Here is a 24,813-nt window from a genome sequence, read left to right as displayed (position 1 = left end):
CTTCCCTTCATTAGGGACCTTTGCCATTTCTACCAAAGACCAGAGACATATACTATTCCTGAGACCGGAGAGCTCTTGCTATCCTTATTCTCGTGATTCCTTGAGAAATTGCTCCTAATTCGTGCTCCACGACTAGATCGTGTTGTGCGGGTTAGAGTTCGTGGTTTCAATTGCGTATTGCACCTATCCCATGCTCCATGACTTGAGCGTGGTTGTGTGGGGTAGTATTGCGGGTTGTGGATCAGCGAATGTTCGGATTGCAGGCTTCGGTGAGCATCCTGCTCATCGGGTAATAATCTCTTAATTTTCCATTTTTCGGCTGCTTGCAGCTAGTTATCCCCATCCATTGTCTATTCTACTCCATTAAGATCGGACCTCCCCTTGTACACCCTCTTCTTCGAAGATGGCGGCGCATCATCTGGTATTCAGAGCAAGGTTTACACGGTAGGATCTGTATCCTTGTAGCTAGATCTATCCTTTTGAGTTTGGTTTTCCCTGTCCTAGAGTCCAAAGCCAAAAAGCCACAAAAAATCCAAGCCTTTGTTTGCTGAGATATAGTTGTTTGCTTTCCTCTTTGTGTTTGTACCAAGTTCTATCCAAAGTTGTTGTTGTTTTCCTTGATCCTTGTTGTTGGATCTATTGTGTTGCAAAAAAGGGAGAGAGAGAGAGAAAGAGTGAAAAAACAAAAAAGAGAAAAAACAGAAAGAGAAGAAAAAGTGTTTGACCAAGTGTGCAATCATATTTAGTTGGGTGAGAAATATTAGAAGTTGTAGTGGCAAGTGTTGCAGCTCAAACATGGCGCAAGGACCTACAAATTTTTCTTGTTTATTTGGTTTGCATTGATTGGATCTCAGCATTAGCCCTCCCCATTTTACCCCACCCAGATCCACCTAGAAACTGTCGACTTCCTTCCTTTTCATTCGCCCATTGACTCCTGATTTTCTACCACCACACATCCGCCAAGGAATCATTAGAATTTGAGTAAGCAAGAGGTGAGCTGAGCGTTTTCCACATATTTTTTATTTTGTCCACTTGTTTCCGAGAGTTAACATGACAGGATCCAACTCAAGTGTACATGGAAATCAACATGTGGAAGATGATCTCCCAAAAACTCGCGCAACACTTGGTGATATGATTGAGGAGATTATAGTTGCAGCTATGTGAAGGATGTTCGGAGGCCGTCTTCTTATCGCGGGTAATGGGGATCGACATCAACACAGCCCCACTGCCTCGCTGGCCGCCGACAACCAACGTCGTCAAGGACATGAGGACCGCCACGATGGTCATGGAAGAGCTGCAGGAGCTGCTTCCCACGATGCCCATGTTGTTGGTGCTGAACGGAGGCGTGGCGACTTTGCTGCCCCCCGTGAGGGTGGGCTGCATGGAGGAGAATCTCGTGGGCGAGGCCATGACCCCACCCGATTTGCCACTGAGCACCGATGATGAGCTGCACATGATGGTGATGACATCTCCCTTAAATATCTCTCCAAGCATGGTGACGAAGATGAAGGCATGGGGTACTATGAATCCTACTCGCCGCCTCACTGTGGTGTTGTTTTTTATTGCAATGGTCATCGTTATGACCATCATGATGAAGATGACCGTGATAACCAAGCGAGAGTGAAGCTACATGTGCCATCATTCACGGGAAAAGAGGATCTGTATGCATATATTGAGTGGGAGGAGAAGCATGATCAAATCTTTTGCATCCATGGTTTTTCTAAAGCCAAGAGGGTTTATCTTGATGTTATGGAGTTCTCTAGTTATGCTCTTACATGGTGGAATCAGCTGCAAGACGATCGATTGATATCGGGCAATAATTATATTCGCAGCTGGACTTTGATGAAGCAAGTCATGAGGCACCATTTTGTTCCATCATACTATGAGAGGCAACTGTACAAGCGATTGCGGGAGCTCACTCAAGGTTCCCGCGCTGTTGAGGAGTACTATAAAGAGATGGAGGTGCTACTAATTCGAACAAGAACCCGTGAAAGTGATGAGGCGAAGATGGCGAGATTATTACGTGGGCTGAATGCTGAGATATCTAATTTTCTGGAGGTGTTTCCTTATGATATGATCTCTGATGTTGTGCGTCAAGCTATGAGAGTGGAGAATAGGAACATGTGTAATGGTCGGTCCTAGAATTTCCAAGACTGCCCCACTACTCCTTCATGGCAGCAACCACACCCTTCGTCCTCGATGATGTCTTCACCAACAATTCACATTCAAGATAGAAGAAGCATGGCTTCACCTAGAGCTTATCCTCCTCCAGCCGTGACTTCTATGGAGAACAAAATCTTTCCAAACCCACGTGTGAGAGAGAATCCATATCACAAAATGCCACAACTTGATAGTGAAAGGGGGGTTGAGTGGCTCCACAAAATATGAGTGAGAGTGTACACATCACAAAATCCCACCACTTGAGAGTGACAAGAAAAGAGAGTTGAGGGACTCCAACACATATGAGAGAGTGTATACACAAGCCAAAATTCCACAACTTGAGAGTGACAAGAAAAGCGACTTGAGTGATCCCACCAAATGCAAGGAAGAGTGTCCATTTACAACAATTCCACATATTGAGAATGCTAAGAGGGGTGAGTTGAGTGACTCCACCAAATGTGAGGAAGAGTGTCCATTTCCCAAAAATCCATATATTGGGAATGATAAAAGAGGTGAGTTGAGTGACTCCACCAAATGTGAGGAAGACTGTCCATATTCCAAAAAACCACATATTGAGAATGATAAGAGAGGTGAGATGAGTGACTCCACCAGATGTGAGTAAAAGTGTTCACTTCCCAAAATTCCACATAATGAGAGTGATAAGAGAGGTGAGGTGAGTGAGTCCACCAAATGTGAGGATTAGATTGTTCAACATGAGACTAGAGAGATGGAATATCTCCACCCAAGTATACCTCACATTCAGCAAGAGAGGATTAGTGAGTTGTGTGAGTCCACCAAATATGAGGGTGAGGTGATCCACCACAAGATTAGAGAAATAAGTGGACCACAACATATTATACCACACCATCAAAGTGAGAGGAGTAGCGAGTTGTGTGAGTCCATCAAATCTGAGCTTGAGGTGTTTACACACAATATCAAAGAGATGAGTGATCCACCAAATGAAGGATAAGGCTATTCAATTACTAACCATTCTCAAAGTTCTCTTTATTTTAATTATGTGCAGATGCAAAAATCATACTTAGCTGCCCTGCTACAGGGATGAGAGGATGAGATCCATGAACAATCATGGTGCACGTGGGGTACCATCAAAGAAACATCGCGTGGGGTAAGTGATCTTCAAAAGGGCATGGAAGTACTCGGTAAGGTTAAATAAAAGAGATCATTCATCTTGAAGCACCCAGAGGTATGCACTTATGACCTATTGAAGCATTGGCGCGATGAAATAAGAGACAAGATGTTTGATATATCATCAATGCAGCAACACCATTTTGTTAATCTTGTAGAGAGTATAAAAGAGCCAACAAAACAGAAACTTTCACATTAATATTCAACTCTTACTTTGCCAAAATATTTTGTATTGTCCTCGTTCTATTATTTTCAAGACCGAAGGAAGTCGAGGGCGACTTTTCTTCAAGAGAGGGAGGATTATATGAACATGGATGTGCCTGATTACAAGTTTGTACTCCATGGAAATGTTAGTTGGAAGGAATTGCTGAGTCGAACAAAGCATTCAAAGTTTGCAAAGGTGAAAGCTAAACTTATGCATTTGATAAAATATTTTCATTGTTTCTTTGTACTGGCCAATTTTCTTTTGTGTGATGACTGGCTAGAGTCGAGGATGACTCCTTTTCAAGAGAAGGAGGATGACGAGGACATGAAAACCATTCAACCCTTAGAGTTGAGGATGACTCCTTATCAAGAGGGGGATGATGATGAGGACATTTATATATACTTGGTCATCAAAGGAGAAGTCATAATATTTCATGTCAAACAAACATATTGCCAGGTGAATGCTAACTTAAGTTTATACTATAATCTTGAATACATGGCTGCACTTTCATCTCCTTTGTTGTTGGTTGAACTCAGGTGCAATATCGAAGAAGGCCAAACTGTCGGTGCAACAAACCCTGGGTCTGTTGACCAACTGTGCACATGCACAAGATCAAGATTGAAGCACCATCTTAAGCTAGAGACCGAAGAACCAAGATGTAACACCCATGATGCGGCTATATCTCCCATGTGTCGGAGCACGACTTAGCGGCATAACCGCATTGTAGGCAATGTCGCAAGAGGGGTAATCTTTACACATCCCATGTACTGAATAAGAAAGAGGTACAGAGTTGGCTTACAATCACCACTTCACACGAAACATAAATATAGCATTACAATCATCTAGATACAATCAAGGTCCGACTACGGAACCAAAATAAAGACAACCCCAAATGCATAAGATCCCGATCGCCCCAACTGGGCTCCACCACTGATCGTCTGGAAAGGAAACGTAGTATCGTCCTGAGTCCTCATCAAACTCCCACTTGAGTTCAGTCGCATCCCCTGGAACGGTATCATCGGCACCTGCATCTGGTTTTGGAAGTAATCTGTGAGTCACGGGGACTCAGCAATCTCACACCCTCGCGATCAGGACTATTTAAGCTCATGGGTAGGTAAAAGGTATGAGGTGGAGCTGCAGCAAGCACTAGCATATATGGTGGCTAACATACGCAAATGAGAGCGAGAAGAGAAGGCAAAGCAAGTTCGAGAATCTATGATCAAGAAGTGATCCTAGAAATACTTACGTTCAAGCATAACCCGAGACCATGTTCTCTTCCCGGACTCCGCCAAAAAGAGACCATCACGGCTACACACACTGTTGATTCATTTTATTTAAGTTTAATTTCAGGTTTTCTACAACCAGACATTAACAAATTCCCATCTGCCCATAACCGCGGGCACGGCTTTCGAAAGTTCAAATCCCTGATGGGGTGTCCCAATTTAGCCCATCACAAGCTCTCACGGTCAATGAAGGATATTCCTTCTCCCAAGACGGCCCGATCAGACTCGGAATCCCGGTTACAAGACATCTCGACAATGGTAAAACTAAACCAGCAAAGCCACCCGAATGTGCCGACAAATCCTGATAGGAGCTGCACATATCTCGTTCTCAGGGCACACCGGATGAACACTACGTACAACTAAAACCAACCCTCAAGTTTCCCCAAGGTGGCGCTGCAAGTGGCTCTATTTTGGACCAACACTCAGAGGAGCACTGGCCCGGGGGTTTAAAATAAAGATGACCCTTGAGTCCGCGAAACCCAAGGGAAAAAGGCTAGGTGGCAAATGGTAAAACCAAGGTTGGGCCTTGCTGGAGGAGTTTTATTCAAGGCGAACTGTCAAGGGGTTCCCATTATAACCCAACCGCGTAAGGAACGCAAAATCAAGGAACATAACACCGGTATGACGGAAACTAGGGCGGCAAGAGTGGAACAAAACACCAAGCATAAGGCCGAGCCTTCCACCCTTTACCAAGTATATAGGTGCATTAAAGTAAACAATATGTAATAATGATATCCCAACAATAATCATGTTCCAACAAGGAACAAACTCCAATCTTCACCTGCAACTAGCAACGCTATAAGAAGGGCTGAGTAAAGCGGTAACATAGCCAAACAACGGTCTGCTAGGACAAGGTGGGTTAGAGGTTTGACATGGAAATATGGGAGGCATGATCAAGCATGTGGTAGGTATCGTAGCATAGGCATAGCAATAGAGCGAGCAACTAGCAAGCAAAGATAGAAGTGATTTCGAGGGAATGTTCATCTTACCTGCAAAGTTCTCCGAGTTGACGTAAGCTTGATCCTCGTAAGCGTACTCAACGGGTTCCTCAGTCACGTACTCGTCTCCCGGCTCTACCCAAAGCAAGAACACAAGCAAAGGGAACCACGATCAACCACGGTGCAATGCGCAAGCAACATGATGCAAAACATGGCATGATATGCGGGAAGTAATATGCAATGCATATGCGTGCTTCGGAAATGAAAGATTGAACCAGGCCTCAACTTGGCAAACCAAGAGTGCTGCTGGAAAGATGAGTTGATTTCGGTCGAAATCGATATAAAGATCACCGGAATCGGATGCACGGTTTGCAAATGGCAAGCAAAACAATAATGGCACCAATCTGCAATTAACATCATGATGCCATCTAAATGCATCAAGAAAAATAAGCTACTGCACTCTAACATAGCAACAAAGCACATGGTAGTGATCCTCTCGAGATGCTTGACAAAAGATGAACACTGAGCTACGGCTAAATCACAAAATAGAAGGCTCAACCAAGCATGGAAAAAGTGCAAAAGATATCAGGTTCACAGACTTTGTGAAAATAACATGTCAGGATTTAACATCAGGAAGCAATGTTTAGATCAAGATAACAACATGCTACAGGAACATATCATGGAAAAGCAATGCATGGCATGGAGCTACTCAAAGCATATAACAAAAGTCCCTTACTGACCATAAGCCAAAAAGGATCAGAAGATATGATGGCAACCATGTAAACATAGCAAGTTTCGTTACCAGATTCAGACTTGGCAGAAAACTGGACATGGCAAAAACAGAGTTACGTAGGCATGTTTGCGAGCTCGATGCACTCACCACAAGGCATTGCATGACAAACTAAGCATACACCCAGCAAGAAGACATGATCAATAAGCTAACCATGGCAAGAACCAACTCATAGCATGCATGGAACAACTACAACAACCTCGGCAAAATTGATTAACACGTAAACAATCTGCCAGGAACATTTTATAGCAAAAGTGGAGCAAGATTGAGTCATTCTAGGGTACTCCATAATTGCAAACAAAGACATGGATGGATAGAACTTAACAATATCTCAAAATCATCCTTACTGAACATGCTCAAAAGAGGCATGGATCACTCTGTAGCAACATGAATACATGGCATAAAAATAACATCAGGGAAATGACTGAAGAATTCTAAGTCCCTGAAATCAGCAACATCACGAGAGCTATTTTGCATGATTGTGCTAGTCACCACATTGCTCACACAAATACATGGCATACACCCCTGTAAATATGGCATGTCATAACCCAAAACACATGTAGGGCTCAAGTTCATAGGAGGCACACATTAAACATGGCAAAAATGACAAATGTCCATAATCTGATAAGAAACAGAAACTAACATTATATAGCACTCTTGCAACAGAATTTAGGGCATCAAGATGAACTCAAATGAACATGGTGCAATGGAATGAAATGAAGAGCACATACAGACGAACAATTTGAAATGCTACACGCCCAAAACGGAGCTACAGATGCAAAGTTATGATGCGATGAACATGCCAGAAAATATTAGGGACTTAGGTAGAAAACGGGGTCAACCCTAATTTTCGGATCTGGATCTGGCAACTCGGGCACGGTCCGCGAGGTTGGCCGGGGAAGCTCGCCGGAGGCTTCGCCAGGGAGGAGGGAGATGGCCGGAACGCTCGTCGGCGCGGGGGAGCTGCGGTGGCCAGAGAAGACGGCAGCGGGCGGCGTGGCCGGGGAGCTCCGGGCGGCGCGTTTGTCGGAGAAGACCGGCGGACGGCTGCGGAGAATGCCGGGCGGCAGCCGGCGGCGAGGGGCGGCGTCGGCAGGCGGATCCGCGGCTCGGGCGCGGGGGCTGGCGCTCGATCCGGGCGGCGGCAGGCTCGGGCCGCGGGTGTCGGATTTCGGGTTCCGGCAGACCCTTGAGGTTCGAACACTGGGGTGCGCGCGGAGATTTCGCCTTCTACCTACCTGCACCCCACCGCCACGCTAAGATCTAAGCTATGGAAAGAACAGCACAAGAGACACAGGGTTTATACTAGTTCGAGCCACCATTGTGGTGTAATACCCTACTCTAGTTTGTGGTGTGGTGGATTGCCTCTTGGGCTGATGATGATGAGCAATACAAGGAAGAACAGCCTCGCGAGGGTCTGTTCTTGGCTGGGGCGATGAACTGCTAGGAGGAGTTCAGTCACCCTTCTCTCTCTCTCTGTGTGTGATGCTACTCAATCCGATCCCAGCTTGTTTCTCTCTGGGCTTCTAGATTCTCTATCTCTCTCCCTCTCGCTCTGATCTGATCCGATCTCCCCTCATCTGATCCCCTACCCTGGGGGTGGCTAGTCCTATTTATAGGCAAAGGCCCTGGGCCTCTTCCCAAATATTGAGCGGGAAGGGCGCCAACAATTGGCCATTTTGAAGGGGAACATCTGGTACACTTATCCTGACTAAAGTTGGTCCTTTCCTGCCAAAGGCTCTGGTGGTGACGCTGGCTTGGGCTCCACAATGACTTCCTCCCTGCCGCTGGGCTGGTCTTGGTCTCGTTGCACCGAAACGGGTGTCTTTGCTTGATGCTCTCGCCTGCGCTTGCTCCCTTTGCACCAAAGAGGAAAGGAGGACACTGCGCGGGCTGGCGCCCGCCTGGCACCCTTGGTCGTCATGGCTTGCGTCACGGGCACCTCGTGAGGTACCCCGCCTTGATCTCTCCGCCTCCTCGCGAGCCAGCCTGATGAGGCCATGCCTGAGGAAGCTCCATGTCATCCGCCCCGCGAGGCTTGGCCCCTCGCGAGGGTCTTGGGTCTGTGTCGATGAAGATGGGCCGTGCTGGGCCCCCTTTGAGCCACGCCGCAGGCCGCAGGCAGGCAAGTCTGGGGACCCCCGTTCCCAGAACGCCGACAGTAGCCCCCGGGCCCAAGGCGCACCCGGACTTGGCCGTGCAGGGAGGCGAAAGGGCAAGGGCGAAGCACCGCGGGCCCTAACAGCCTGCGGCCTTGGGCGCCGCGTGGCGGTTGATTGGACGTGAGCGCCTCAGCAACCGCGCGTGTTGATAAATAAGCGGCATCTGCCTAGGCTTTGCTTTTTTTTGCTTTCTCCGGTTGCTGCTCAGATCCCCTTTCTTGCGCCTCTCCTTCCTTCCTCCAAAATTTCCAGATCTACTTCGACCGTGTGACCTAGGAAGCCATGGCGCCTCGTCAGTCCCCGGCCGGAGCTTGGTACTCATCTGCCCTGGATTCGCCGAATGTGTCGGAGGCGAGCCTCGCCCGGTTGCGCCAGATGGCGGCAGCGCAGGGTATCGACGGGGCAAAGGTGTTCAAGGCCGGCTCCGCCACCCTTGAGGGCCAAGGGAGCACCTTCTATCCGCTCTTTGTAAGCGCCATTGCTGCTGGCCTGGTGCCTCCCTTCTCCGAGTTCTTCTTTTCTGTCCTCCGTCATTATAAGCTACAGGCTCTGCATCTCCACCCCAACTCCGCACTTCTCCTGGCAATCTTCGCCTATTACTGCGAGGCTCACGTAGGGGTGCAGCCCTCAGTGGCCTTGCTGCGCCACTACTTCTACCTCCGGACCTCTCGCGGTCCTGCTTCCGCGTGCGCGAGCTTCGTCGCGTACGGTGGCACCATTGCCATTTCGAACCCCGGGAAAAGGATTGAGGGCTTCAGGAGCAAGTGGGTCTTGGCAGATGCTGGGCGCATCCACCCTCGGCCGATCTTGCCCATGGAGCAACCCACGAGCTCCAACGATTGGGGTCGACCGGAGCTCGCGGACCCCCGCGTGAACCTGGTGTTGGAGAAGATGGACGCGGATCTGAGGCCGGCCAACATGGCGGCGGCGAAGCTGACCGGGGCGTCGCTGCTGAGGGAATTCCTGGAGCACCGGCTGGCTCCGCTTCGGCAGTACTCACTTCCGATGTGGAGGCCCCATCCGAGCCCCGCGGCCTTGGCCTATGAAGATCCGGCTGCGGTCCTCCAATCTCTGGTCGGGGGCGATGTGGCGAGGTTGGAGGGTGCTCCTACGCCCTTGTTCCTCCGCGACGACTGGGAGAAGGTAGTGGAGTCCATGCTCGTCTTCAACGGGGACGGGCCCGTGCCCACGGAGGCTCCCAAGGAACCGATGGACGTGTCCTCCGACGACTCCAGCGAAGAGGAGGAAGGAGGGGAGCGGGAAAAAGGGCCTGACTCTGAGGCGACTAACGGAGAGTCGAGGGCTCCCCTCCCCCAGCGCAGGTCCCGCGTTCTCCGCCTCTCTCCAAGCGATAACGACGAGGATGATGAGGAGCAGGGCGGCAGGAGCTTGCCCCTGACCCCGAAGCAGGACAGGACCGGGCTGATTTCCCGCGGGTCTGCCTCGGTCCCGAGGCGGACCGAAGACGCGCCTTCCGCTCCCGAGCTTCCCGAGGTTGACCCTTCCAGCCGGCTTTCAGGCTTCAAATTTGGCCGGAGGCTGCCTGAGCTCACTGGCGACGACCCGTAAGCGCTTGATTCTTGTCTTTATTTCTTGTTCTACTGCTGAGGCTTGACGTCCGCATCTCTTGGATAGGCTGGCGCCCGCAGCAAAGAAGCCGAAGGGAGCTCCTGAGGTTCCATCTAGGGCAGCGCCTCTGCCCGCGAAGGAAGGTGACCGCGACACACGGGCCTCTCCTGCCCGATCGTCCTCGCGAGGCCTGGCTGAGCCGGCTAGGGCGAGCTCAGCCCCCATGGCCCAAGCGACTCCCGAGGTGCCTTTGCCTGTTGCCGCCACCACAGCCGTTGGGGCGCAGCAGGCTCCGCCTCAGGATGCTGTGGTCGCGCTGCCGCCTTCTCCTCCTACTCCACCGACTGCTGTCTCTCCGACTCCTCCTGCCGTTCTGGATCGTGCTGCTGTTGAGCTGGACCGGCTGCGGCAGGATCTTCTTGGCGCCGACCCTCGCTTGGTGGCCGGGCGCTTGGAGCTGGCTTCAGGATGGATTCGCTCCGACGCTTCGATTCGGGCGGCGCTGGTCCAGGCCTCGACGGCTTGCGATGAGGAGAGGCAGACCGTCCTTGAGGCGAAGGCTGCTTGTGATGCAGCCCTGGGGGAGGTGGTCGATGTCCATGGTCGCTACAAGGTGCTGGAGGGACGAGCTGCAAGGCCTGCGGGACCAGCTCGCGAAAGAGGCCCGCCTTCGCCAAGAGCAGGAAGAAGGCGTGAAGGCTCGCGAAGCGGCCGTCAAGGACCGGGAGGCCAAGCTCAGGAAGCGTTGTGACCGCCTAGGCACGCTGGAGCAGGAGTTGGGGGCGAGGAAGGTCGAGCTGGACGACAAGGCCCAGGTTCTTGCCGAGGACAGCGTGGCCTTCGCAGAGATGGAGGCGAAGGCTCGCTCCTCGCTGAGGACGCTTTACGACAGCGGCCTAGAGAGCCCGCTGGCTGGCGCTGAAGACGGCCCCGCCAAGCTTCTTCCCTTCCTGGTTCGCGCTCTTGAAGATGTCGCCCTTGGCCTTGGCCCCATGGCCGAGGCCGAGGCGCGTGTCCTGTCTTCTACAGCGCTGACGCGGGTCCTCACCCACATCTACCTTCGCGATCCCAGCGTCGACCTCGATAGCCTATTGGAGCCAGCAAGCGGCGAGCGTGCCGCTGCCGCTGCCGAGGCCGTGAAGGGTCACGCGGAGGCTCTGCTGGGGAAGTTCCGGGCCATCAGCACCAAGCCGAAGCGAGGCGCTGCCGACCCTGCTGCTCCATGAGGCGAACCCACTCTGCGCTGCTCTGCCGTCGACAAGTGACTCCGTTGTGGCTCCTGTCCTGCCTTCAATTCCTGCACATGTATCATGCCTAGGGGAGGCGTTTAAACTTGCGTTTGGCATTGAGATAACAGTGTGGACTGTAATATTTGCTTTTGAATTCCTTGAAATTTACGCTTTTCCTTCCTACTTGCTTATGTTCTACGCCGGGAGAGCCCGGCCCCGCGCATACCTCAGCCGCCGTTAGCCCCGACTGGAAACCAGGATGGGACCAAGGAGTGAGGGGCTACGTGACAAGTTAGGCTCCCGAGTCTTGATGCTCAGGAGTCCCCCTTGGCGACGAACAACAAGTAGGGAGGTGAGATGTGGGTGGATCTACCGTTCTACGTCTGTAGAGCCCGGCCCCGCGCATACCTCAACCGCCGTTAGCCTTTCGGAACTAAGGAGTGAGGGGCTACGTGACCAGTTAGGCTCCTGAGTCGCGATGCTCAGGAGTCCCCCTTGACGCTCAAACGGCCTTCGTACCTTGGCTCCGCTCGGGGAGAGACGCGCGACGAACCAGGCCCCAGGGGGGGGCTTGCTGGGTGGCGTGCGTCTGGGCGTGACCCAGGCGCAGCCCCCGTGCCAAGCCCCCTCGCGCGGCACTCCCTAGGGGAGGCATTACGATGAGGCTAGACACTAGGCTCTGGGCTCCCTGAGGTTAATGCGGCCCGGGGGCCACCCTCAGTTGTTTATCACCAGCGCGGAGCATAGCGCTTCCGTATGTGTACGGGCATAGCCGCTCCTCGGCAGTGTCGTCAGCTAGCGCGGAGCATGGTGCTTCCACTGGTATGTGGGAGGGGGCTCCCCTCCGGGAGGAGCCCCCGGGGCGTGTACAGCCCTGCCCTGACACGTGGCTGGCACGGTAGGGCCTGGCGAGGTGTATCTGGGCACCCGTGAGCCAGCGCGGGACTCACGGGGCCCTACCTCTAGGCGGGTTGCGCCTGGCACTGGGCCTTATCTTGTGATGTGTTCCTGCAAATTTGGTTAGATGCCGGCACTCTACGTCCTCGGGTCCCGGCCCTCGAGCTGGTCTCAGCCGTCGCTGGTATGCCAGGTCGCGATGCCGTGGACAAGGCCAGAGGGTGAGGGCTGGAGAGCCAGTATGAGCCCTGAGTCGCGATGCTCAGGTACCCCCCCTTTAATGTGCAAGTGGTCGGCATGGAGAAGAAGAGGTGCCGTGGACCGGCATCAAATAATCAAGCATGGTGGGTCGAACGCATAGCCGGAAATAAACGCAAAAGGGATACGTGCCGTGGGTCTGGCCCGAGTGACTTGGGGATGATGCAGCCCGAGGGGCGCCCCCAACAAAGTAAGCTAACAACATGAAATAAAAGGGATACATGCCACAGGGACGGACCCACGCGGACTGGGAATAATGCAGCCCTGGGGGCGCTCCCAGCTGGAAATGAAACCTGAAAGATGTCACCTGATGATGTTGAGGACGAAGGAGTGTTGGTGTAGCAGACTCGGTGGGCTGCGGAAGCCGATCCTCACGAGCCCCCAGGCCCAGGGGCCTCGGGAGGCTCCGGAGGCGCTGGTGGCTCCTCGCGGACCATCTCCATCTCCGCCAGGGCTGCGGAACGCCTGGCCTCTTGAGCCTCCATGATGCCCCTCATGAGGCGCTGGTACGTGGCAGCCGCGCTCGGCAAGCCGTAAGGCATGCAAACGTAGCTGTGGGGTGGACCTTCGCAGCGCCCCACTCGCGAGGGCCAGAGGCGCTCCAGAGAGGCGACTCGATTGAGCCCTGGTATGTCGATGCAGACGCGCAGCCCGCCATCCTCGCCTGGATGGGGAGCCACAGCTGGTAGGCGGCGGCCGCCTCTCATGACTCTTGACTCCTGTAGCTCCTGAATGGCCTTGCTGACGAGCTCCTGAGGGTCTGGCCCTCCTTGCCTTACTCCTTCTTGAGGGAAACGTGCTTCGAAACACGCCTCCATGTGGTGCCCAAGCGCCTCCCTCGTGACCTTAGCCAGGTCGGTGGCCCTACAGGGGAGAGCCCCCGAGCCCTGCCTGAGGAGGGCGCCGGGCGCGCTTTCCTATGCGATGGAAGGAGGTTCCCCTGGGCAGGCGCGGGCCCTGAGGGGCCTGCCTCCTGAGGGGCTGAGCCGGACGATGTCTTCTTCTTCTTGGGGGTGGCCTCGGGAAGCCTCCTGCTTCCGCGATCCGGGTCTTCCAGTGATGCGGCCTAAAAGGCTCGTTCCAGGGAACACACCGCGTCCTTCTCTTCACAGGGCACCGTGATGACTCCGCCACTTCTTGGCATCTTGAGGACATTGTAGCCGTGGTGAGTTACGACCATGAACTTGGCCAGCGCTGGGTACCCGAGGATGGCGTTGTACGGCAGGCGAATGTGAGCGACGTCGAAGTCGATGAGCTTGGTGCGGTAGTTGTTGCATGCCCCGAAGGTGACAGGGAGGCGGACCTGCCCAATCGGGACCGTGGAGCCGTCGGTGACTCCGGAGAAAGGCTTGGTTGGCTGAAGCTGGTTGTAGGGCACTTGGAGATTGTTGAATGTTTCCACAGACAGGACGTTGAGCCCTGCCCCGCCATCGATGAGGGTCCTGGTGACCAGCACGTTGCTGATGATTGGGGAACAAAGCATCGGGAGGACTCCGGCTGTGGCCGCACACTTGAGCTGATCAGCTGAGCTGAACGTGATGGCGCACGCCGACCACCTGAGAGGGCGCGTGGCTTCGAGCTTGGGGAGGACTGTATTCACTTCGCGGGCAAACTGCTTGAAGATGCGTTGAGAGGCTGGGGCTTGAGCCCCGCCCAGGATGCAGACGATCACGCACGGCTCCTGGAAGCCCCCAGCCCCCTCGTCCTGATGGCGGTCCTCGTTTCTCCTTGGCAGCGGTGGCAGCGGAGGGAGGCCTGCATTGCCTTGCGGGCGATCCTCACGAGGCTGATCCCTCCAGTCTCCCTCGCGAGGCGGGTCTTGCCAGCGATCCTCGCGAGGTCGATCGCGCCACCCTTGGCGCGGGCAGCAGTCTTCCAATGGTTGTAGACTCCCCATCCTCTTGAACACAGGCGGCCAGGTCCATAATCGACATAGGCTGCTTACAAGTATCCTTAAAATTCTGGATAAACCGGTGTTTTAACTCAGCCCATGACCCGACGGAGTTAGCCGGCAAGCTCTTTAACCAAGTACGAGATGGTGAAGTACTTAGCACACACCTCTTCATCCACATCCAGCATCTCCATCGCCATCTCATAACTCTCAACCCATGACTCAGGGGGTAAATTGGCAGTGTAATTGGGCACTTTACGAGGGCCTTTAAAATCCTTGGGCAGTCGTACATTACGCAAAGCAGGGGTGAGACACGGCACCCCTAAAGAACTGAAGACCACACCTGGCTCCACTGAAGTGATAGGACGAACCGGAGTAAGCCGACGAGCTGCATGCTGCGCTGCTAACTCGACTTCTCGACATGCACGACCATGATCCACCACATCCTGCGCATTAGCACCACCACCTGCCGGGTTATGCCCTCGCGGCGAGTTACGGTGACGTGCACTGCTTGACACGACCGGTTCATCCTCAACATGCCTGTTGTAGCTCCGACTCAGACGGGGGGGGGGGGGGTGGAATGAATCCTCTCGCGACTAGGCGAATAAGCCTGTTGCTGGTTTAAAGCTGTTCCAAGGAGCTCTCTGGCCCGTCGTGCCTCAATTGGCACTGGTGACTCGCCGTCAATTGGGAGGGGTGCCAATCATGAAGCGGCGGCCACAATTTTATCCAACGGGTTGGAGTAATGCCCCGGGGGCATCGGAACATACTGCAGCACAATGTTGTTCTGACGAGGCGGTTTCATCGTGCACGGCTAAATCGGCGCTCCTGTTACTGGTGCCTCAGTCCGGTTTACCACCGAATGGTTACTGGTTCCTGCCCCTGGCGTGTTGAAGAGATTTCTTGGTTCATAGCCCGGCGGGAGGTGCGATCGGTATCTCCTCCTCATGATATCGTCTGAGGCACTCTGATCCAGCCTAAGCCGGTAGGCCTGAGCTTCCAACTCGGCCCGTTCTGTAGCCATCCTGGCATTCTCTGCTGCCAGGTCCGCTTTAGCCTGAGTTATCTGATCTTTCACCTTTGCAATCTCCGCATTATGCTGATCTCGGGTTGCTGCATCCACTTCTGCTGCCAGCAATGTTGCCAAGGCGTCGAACAAATCAGGCAGAACCTGAGCCGGAGGCGGCGCAGAGCCCCCTGCTCTTGCTGGCGTTGTTGTTGCTGAACCGGAGAGCATTGCCACGGCGGTAGAAGAGTTTTGCGCTGGTTGTGTACCGGCCATGAAGACCGCGACCCGGCTTGCCAGATCGAGGGGGTCCGGAATACTATTGCCATCGGAACCTCCACTAACCCGGCTGTCCTGCAGTTGATACAGCGACTCGATCTCTCTGGTTGAAGACTCGTCATCAGAACAGACAACGGCTTCCCCATCAGATGCCGGTCTGTCCTCATACTCCGCTCCATGGATGACACCTACGGAAACATGCCTTGCTGCGGGCTGAACCTGGGCAGGGCTTGCACGCTGAGCCGTCTCAATGATGTCGGTGCAGGTGTCCGGCTCAGGGCCCAGTACGCTGATCTTGTCGATGAAGACGTGATCCCGCCAAAGGGGACCCGGTTCCCGTATTCAATTGAACTGGCCTCGGGACCCCATCCTGCGTCGTCGATGTAGAGCTTGCCGCGATGACTCTTAGTCATCCGGCCCACAGCATATCCCTTGAGTCCTTCAAAGCTGCCCTTCAAGACCTCAAAACCATCGTGCGATAGCCCCACGGTGGGCGCCAACTGTCGTGGTTTTGTCATGGCAGATATCCTCGTGAAAGGACTTAGTCGTGGAGCCATCGCTACGGGTTAGCTTAAAGGGGTTAAACCGGACAAGGGACACGAGAGTTTTTATACTAGTTCGGCCCCTTCGATGAAGGTAAAAGCCTACGTATAGTTGTGTTGGTATTGCTAGGGTTTCGATGACTAGGGAGCGAATCCGCTTTGCCTGGCTCTCGAGTTGTTGTGTGTTGTCCCTAAACCACTGTCGGGTCGTCCCTTTATATACACAGGTTGACGCCCGCCGGTTTACAGAGTCCCGAGGCCGGATCATAAACGTGTCCGGCTCGGTCTCTATCCTTCCTATCTTACAATACAAGTTACATGAGAAAGTCGATTTATATCTATAGGCCTTAACCCGCCTTTGGGCCTTGGGCCTTCATAAAGCGCCACCATCCTTACGTCTTCATGGGCTTCTAATCTTCATAGAGTTAATCCGGCTACTCCTGGCCGGTTTACATCCAGTAGTAATATCCCCAACACCTTGCGTATGAACCTATCCCGTGCTCCACGACTTGAGCGTGGTTGTGTGGGGTAGTATTGCGGGTTGTGGATCGGTGAATGTTTGGATTGCAGGCTTCGGTGAGCATCCTCCTCGTCGGGTCATAGTCTCTTATTTTTTGTTTTTCGGCTGCTTGCAGCTAGTTATCCCCATCCATTGTCAATCCTACTCCGTGAAGATTGGACCTCCCCTTGTACACCCTCTTATCCGAAGACGGTGGCGCATCAGCACGGGAGGCTGGCACCACGTGCCCGACGCCATCAGCTCGCCGCAGGGCCACCCAGATCCACCGACAGGGCCCACCATGAAGCAGTCTTGGCCGCGCGATGCGGCCACAGGCGCCGCTATCCACCCGAGCCACCGCGATGAGAGGCAGTCAGCCTGGATTCGACGCCTGCTGTCCACCTGATCCACCGTGATGAGAGGCATCCACCCCGGATCCGTGTGGACGCCAGCCGCGAGAGCCCCGCCGCCACCATTCCCGGGGCACGCGCGGCTTAGCCCGCGTCCCCTCCAACAGCGGCGAAGCAGGGGAGGGGGATGGGGGTAGGTGCCGGCGGTGCGCGCGGTAGGGTTGCCCTCGAGTTGCCAGAGGAGGTGATGCGGGGGGGGGGGGGGGGGCTTCTAATACCACAGGTGGGCATGATGGTGCGGCCTTGTCAAATCCTTCTAGGAATAAATGGAAACCTTTGCCAATTTCATGTCATCTACAGAATTATCCACAGAGGCGTTATGTATTTGACACCTTTCATGACATTCCTAAGAAGCAGAAACATCTTCCTAATTTCTTTTGTTCTTGCTATCTCACTCGGTCAATCAGGTCAAAAGCAATTATGTACTCCAAGGTTATCCTCACCTCCTTGTCTAACGCCACTCCATTGGTCATTACTTTAATTATTTTAAAGTAAGGTGAGGTTCAGATGTGCAATCTTGGGCAGCTCGTTTAGCTAAGAGCATCTCCACTCGCCCCCCAATAGGCCCCCAGGCCCCTTTTTTTATCGACGACTCAAAAAAATCAGCCCAGTCGCGCTCCCAGGAGCCCAATTTTCGCCCGTTACGGGCGAAATTGGCGCCGGTAGACCCAGGCTAAACCCGACGCGCTAGGGGGCACCTGGGGGCGCCGAGGGAAATGAATTTTGCTCGAAAACATGTGGACCCACTGAGTCAGCGATTGGGCACCTTCGTCGTCCTCATCGCCTCGGTTTCCCGCTGGAATCAATGCGAAGGCTGCCATCGGCCAGCCTTCTATTGATTCCTCATGGGTAACGCAGTGAAGGCGTGCCGCCGTGCGTCCCACCCCCTCTTGCCATGCGTCCACACGGCTGTCGCCCGCTCGCCACCCACCCGCCGCTATAAAAGCCACTCTCCCTCGCCGCTGGCCGGACACTCCCTCGCCACCTCTCTCTCTCTCGCCGCCGGTGCCCCTCTATCCTTCGCCGCTCTCTCTCCCCATCTCAAGCCACTGATGACCGAGCGATTCCCCGGTGACGGGGCGACGGCCAACGGCTTTGGCCGCCACCACCTTCATGAGTGGGAGGCGCGCCTCCTCCACGAGGCGAACTACCCGGCAGCGCCGGACATGGGCATGCCGGGATCATGGAGGCTCAGCACCGGAGGTGTCCCCGCCCCCTACCTCCAACCGACGCCGAACGCCGCAGGGAGATTGTGTACATTCGGGCGTCCCTGACGGAGGAGGTGCGGACCTTCCAAAGTACACCACCGACAACCACGTTTTGTGGACGACGTACTTCCAGCGCCGCCACGAGGAGCAACTCGCCTCTACCAATAACGCGCCGGCGCCAAGGGGGCGCCATAACACCGATGACCGCTGCCTCTGTTGGGGTGTCCCCGGGCGCATGCTCCACGCCGTCCTCGGCGGCAATGAGCCGCCGTTCGAGTACTCAGCGCCCACGTTCTCCCTCCAGAGCGACAACTCTTGGCCGCCGAGGCGCATGGCGGACGCCTCCTCCTCCTCATCCCGCTCCTCCGACACGGTGCTGCTCGCCACCATCAAGGCCGAGCCCCTGGAGACGCCGGAGCGTCGGCTGATATATCCATTTTGCATCATGTTTAACTACTGTTATTTATAATGCTTTTATGCATAATAATGCTTTTTGGAGTAATTCTAATGCCTTTTCTCTCATAATATGCAAGGTTCACACAAAGAGGTAGAATTCCGGCGGCTGGAAATCTGGACCTGAAAAAGCTACGTCAGGCTACCTATTCTGCACAACTCCAAATGAGCTGAAGATTCACGAGGAATTTTTATGGAATATATGAAAAATACTAGAGCAAATAACTACCGGAGGGGGGCCACCTAGTGAGCACAAGACACCAGGCCGTGCCTTGGTGGGTTGTGCTCAGCCCAGCCCACCTTCGGTGCCCATCTTCTAGTATATAAGTCATTTTTACCTAAAAAAATAAGGGGAGGACTTTCGGGACGAGCGCCACCGTCTCGATTCCGCCGGGGGAACTTCCCTCTCGGAGGGGGAAATCATCATCATCATCTTCACCAACAACTCTCCCATCTTGGGGAGGGAAATATCCATCAACATCTTCAACACCACCATCTCCTCTCAAACCCTAGTTCATCTCTTGTGTTCAATCTTTGTACTGGAACTATAGATTGGTACTTGTGAGTGACTAGTAGTGTTGATTACATCTTGTAGTTGATCACTATATGGTTTATTTCATGGAAGATTATATGTTCAGATCCATTATGCTAGTTAATACCCCTCTGATCATGAGCATGATTATCATTTGTGAGTAATTACTTTTGTTCTTGAGGTCACGGGAGAAATCTTGTTGCAAGTAATCATGTGAATTTTATATGTGTTCGATATTTTGATGGTATGTATGTTGTGATTCCCTTAGTGGTGTCATGTGAACGTAGACTACATGACACTTCACCATATTTGGGCCTAAGAGAATGCATTGTGGAGAAGTTATTAGATGTTGGGTTGCGAGAGTGCCAAAAGCTTAAACCCTAGTTTATGCGCTATTTCATAAGGGACCGATTGGATCCAAAAGTTTAATGCTATGGTTATAATTTATTCTTAATACTTTTCTTGTAGTTGCGGATGCTTGTGAGGGGGTTAATGTAACGCCCTCGATTTAAATGGAATCGGAGATCCATGCCATTTAATTTAGTGGAGTTTTTAAAACGGGTTGCATGATGACATGATGCAATGCACATGATGCAATGATGAATGCAACGAACCAAACAAAACACCAACGAAACTCAGAACCCAAGGAAGGTATATGAAGCTCCGGTCTTGGGGCGTTACGACACTCCACCACTACGAGAGGATCTCGTCTCGAGATCTAGAATGGCACCGGAGGGAAAACGGAAGAGAAAAAGAAGAGGTAAAACTAAGTTGCTTCTTTGACAAATGAGTGAAACCATGAACCTTGAAAAGGTTAAGCCATTTCGAGAAAAGAATACAACGGCGATGAACGAAGTTGAAAACACTCCGTTAGAAAAGAGGGACAAGGAAGAACAACTTCGAGCAGCACTCCGGTTGAGAAGTTATGCCAGACTTGATACGATGAAAAGAACTTGATCAGAGGACACGACACTCCGGTTAAACAAGATAGAGAAGGGATAAGACTGATATAATTTGGACAGCACTTCGACTGTAAATGGAAGAAATTGAACATGATCTTGACAAAACGAGATGACGGGTGAAAAGAACAACGTCGCAATGCCTCCGGAACAAAAGAATAGAAGATAGGTAATTGAAATAAAAGAATGGAGAAGAAAATGCCATCTTATGCCACAAAAGAGCTTGAGAAGGCATCCTTAGGAGACGGGTCGAGCGGAGTTGTTGGAACACCAACAACGAAAAGAATACGCTTGATATGGTCTTATGGAATACATCTCAAATTATGAGGTGACAACCTGCCACTCACGGGAAAAAGAATTGGATTGGTATGAATAAGGAGACGATAAAATACTTCACCGGGAGGATAAAGAAGAACCTGGGTCCTTTATAAGCACCATAAATAGCAACAATCCTTAGAGAAAGCTTCGGTGAATTATAACCCAAGATAACTGCAATGAAGAGACTCAAGGGTTGTAATGGATCTCATGAACGAATTGAAAATGATGGGTTTACAATATGTCATTTCGGCCGACTTTTGAATCATGAAACAAGAAGGGAGCCTTCAAAATGGCATAACACCACCTCAAAAGATAAGGTAGAACGAATTGCACTTCGGATTGCAAGATGAAGAATGCTTGAGCTCCTTAGAAAAGAATCTCGATGAACACTTCGAGAAGGAATTAAATCCTTGATGAACCATCATGTAGAACCTTCATGAAGAACTCCGGTAACAAAAGGATGATCAAACAAAAGGAAATAGAAGTTGAAAACACAAGGTGAAACCTTGTAATGTTTTAGATGGATCTCTGTGATAATTAGAGCTTGGAACTCCGGGAAAGAAAAGACAAGGCATCTCGAACTAGGAATATGATGTGATGAACCACTCCGAAAAAAGGAATTAATCACTTGGATGGAACAAGAATAAGAATTATGTTATGCGTATCCTTCAACAATTTAATTGCTGACAAGCAACGGATTTGGCATACTACTTATCCTCGTAGAAATATTAAGAGAGATATAGTGCAAACTTGAGATGGTCTACAAAAATTCCGGTGGAACCGAAACAACGAATGAATTGATATGATAACCAAGGAAGAGAACTCTTGAACGAGCCACCGGTAAGAATTGAAAACGAACGAAGTAAAAGGGGTGAATCACCAGTAAGAATTTGAAAATGGAATTGGAAAAAGGCACAAATCGCTGGGAAGAATTATAAAATGAACGAAGATGCTTGAGAGGATTTAGATACATGAGAACGAAGAGATCACGAGCCGATTAGAGACCACTTGAATGAAGCACCGGTAAGATTTAGAGTATGAGAGCTGAAAGCTGGAATGAATAAATCTTAGATGGTGGGCTCCAGATAGGTGAACAGAATTCTCAAAATCAAAACAATTATGAAAAGATGGCCTTGAGCTAGAACCACGAATCTTGAAGAGAATGGAGCAAGATTGAGAGAAAAGTCTTCTTCGGTCTTCAAATGCAGAGAATGACGATGAGAAATACCATCATGACTCATTTATGCACTCCGGAAGAATCAAAATGAATAGGTTGAGCCAACAATGAAAAGAATTTGACAGATCTTGGAGAAAACATAAGACTTATGATAATTCATTCTTACGTCAAACTTCGAAAAGAATTTAGGATAGCTCCGGTAAAATAAGAAGAGTCAGGTAAGATCCTGGGAAAAGACCTGTGGGTGAGGGCCCACTCAAAAGAAACATCGTAGAACGATTTAAAATAGAGGTTGGACCGGTTGAATTAAATGGCTTGAATGAGATAACATCCTCGAAAGAGCTTGAACGAATGTAGAGTGGAAACACGAATCTTCGAGATATCTTGAACATTCCGGAACAATTGAATAGCGAGAAATGACTGAATATGAGGTGCACCGACATGAGAAGGTATTTGCAATGAGGAAATGATATAATTGGCAAAGCTTGAATTGAATTCATCGGATAAAAGAGAACGAAGAATGATGAACTAGAAGCTCCGTTAGCATCTTCATGAGAATCACCGGATACGAACATTGACGAAAAAGAATAGAGAGACTTCATATGAATAAAAGGATACTTGATTAAGACATCTTAGTCCTTATAGAAAAACAAGGGTGGGAGGGTGGGAAAAACAAAGACAACTAGGGAATGGATGGAACAAACAACGTTGATGAAAAACTGAGATTTGATCTTTGCGGATGTTGAAAATGGACGGATCCGCTTGAAGAGAAGCACACCGGTTGAAAAGGATTGGCAAGACAATCTCGATGATCGAGAAGGATTAGTATCCACATCGGAGTATGAGAACACCATCTGGGGAAGGTATGGAATCAACACTTGACATCGAAGCAACTCGAATACCACAACTCAAAACAAAACAAAGGATTGGCTTGCAGAATAAGCCGGAACAAACATATAATAGAGATTTCGTCCGAAGTTTTCGTGGTGGGGCCTACACGGGCTCGATCGTACAGTACCATCATGTACAAGGCAGTGCACATGACATACGAAGCGTCCCCGAGTCAGCATAGCCAAGGACTGTTTAAGACACAACGAGACCACTGTAAAACCAACCGTGGATAGGCGGACCACTAGACGTCGAACCCCAATTTCATATCATACATCTGTCGAAAAGATATCCTAAGAGCTAATTGAATTCCCACTTATAAACTCCCGAAACTTTCCGGTTATGCAATCAGGTGTTGGGGATACAGGGGAAGCATAATATCTCACCCAAAACTAACAAATCCTACATCCAGCTGTATCCATCCTTCAACACATAACCAAGAAACCTTCGGAAATCATCTACCTCAACCTTCGAAAAGCATCCGTTATACAAGTTATGGCAATACTCCCGAACTCCCGCCCCTGGGTGGCGTAGAGGTTATCTCACCAACAACTGCATAAAAGAGATTTTCGATGTCGGCGAAACTAAACTCAGGTATTCCAGAACTGCAACGATAAAATTGTGACGACAAAACCTCGGAGCTCAACTCCCCGGGACACTGCCACAACCCCTAAATGTCAGGAGGCACCAAGAACAATGTTCTCGTCACAAAACCATCGGAACGATTCCAAGATACCCGCGTGATCCTAAATTTCTTTTAGTGAAATTTGAGAAGAGAAGAGTCAAAACTCTACGCCAGGATGCCTTACCAGAGCGATGAAGGGACTGGGGAGTAAAAAGAATTCCTAAACTCTCCGATATATAATTCCTAAATGACTCAAAACATTTTCTAGACTCAACTCGTCTGCTAATTCGATCAAATAATGGGGCTCCTAAGGTCGGGGAAGGCTCTGATACCAACTTGTAATGCCCTCGATTTAAATGGAATCGGAGATCCATGCCATTTAATTTAGTGGAGTTTTTAAAACGGGTTGCATGATGACATGATGCAATGCACATGATGCAATGATGAATGCAACGAACCAAACAAAACACCAACGAAACTCGGAACCCAAGGAAGGTATCTGAAGCTCCGGTCTTGGGGCATTACAGTTAATCATAAGTAGGAGGCTTGTTCAAGTAAGAACATCACCTAAGCACCGGTCCACCCACATATCAAATTATCAAAGTAGCAAACACAAACCAAACCAACATGATGAAAGTGACTAGATGAAATTCCCGTGTACCCTCAAGAATGCTTTGCTTATCATAGGAGACCGTTTTGGCCTGTACTTTGCCTCAAAAAGATTGGGCTACCTTGCTGCACTTTTGTTACTACTATTGTTACTTGCTCGTTACAAATTATCTTGCTATCAATCTACTCGTTACTTATAATTTTAGTGTTTGCAGAGAATACCTTGCTGAAAACCACTTGTCATTTCCTACTGCTCCTCGTTGGGTTCGACACTCTTACTTATGGAAAGGACTACGATTGATCCCCTATACTTGTGGGTCATCATCAGCGCAGCCGCAGCGGGGGCCTCATCATAAACGAGGGGCGCCACCAGCCTTCCCCTCCTCCCCGTGGCCATCTTCGCCTCGTCAGGCCGAAGGAGCCGGTAAAGCCGCCTGTCATCATGAAGAAGGAGCACGTCAACATGGACGTCGACCTCGAGAGGGGCCTCAAATGGGCGCGAGATGACTATGTCTGGGAGGAGATGGAGCGCCAGCGCCACGCCCTCGAGGAGATCGCCGCTCATCACCACGGCCGCGACGAGGGCGGCGTCTTCGTCCTTGAGGACAGCGACGAGGAGGCGCCGCCGCCAGCCAACCCCGTCCACCAGGGCGACCCAGGACAGAGCTGCAGCAAGGACGGCGTCGGCGTGCAAGACGATGACGACGACGGCGACACCGCCTTCTACAAGATCCTCGGCATGCAATAGGCTCGGGGCGGCGGTAGCGGCGTAGTTTTTTC

General features: G+C 51.3%; 1 protein-coding gene across 2 annotated transcripts in view; it reads right to left on the bottom strand.

The window, feature by feature from the left end:
* Positions 1–4,256: 4,256 nt before the first annotated feature.
* The window catches only part of LOC147984670 (uncharacterized), a 37,158-nt gene continuing 16,601 nt past the window's right edge, over positions 4,257–24,813 (bottom strand). For both annotated transcript variants that reach the window (XM_087543683.1, XM_087543682.1), the window contains exons 3-4: positions 5,784–5,867; positions 4,257–4,542 (exon numbers count right to left, since the gene is read on the bottom strand). In XM_087543683.1, coding sequence (XP_087399809.1) covers positions 4,364–4,542; positions 5,784–5,867 — 263 coding nt within the window. In that variant the 3' untranslated portion in view covers positions 4,257–4,363. The remainder of the gene's footprint in view (positions 4,543–5,783; positions 5,868–24,813) is intronic.

Source organism: Triticum urartu, chromosome 2A (assembly GCF_056163025.1).
Source record: "Triticum urartu cultivar PI428250 chromosome 2A, HENAU_Tu73, whole genome shotgun sequence".
NCBI lineage: Eukaryota > Viridiplantae > Streptophyta > Magnoliopsida > Poales > Poaceae > Triticum > Triticum urartu.
This window is presented reverse-complemented; position numbering and strand designations above follow the sequence as displayed.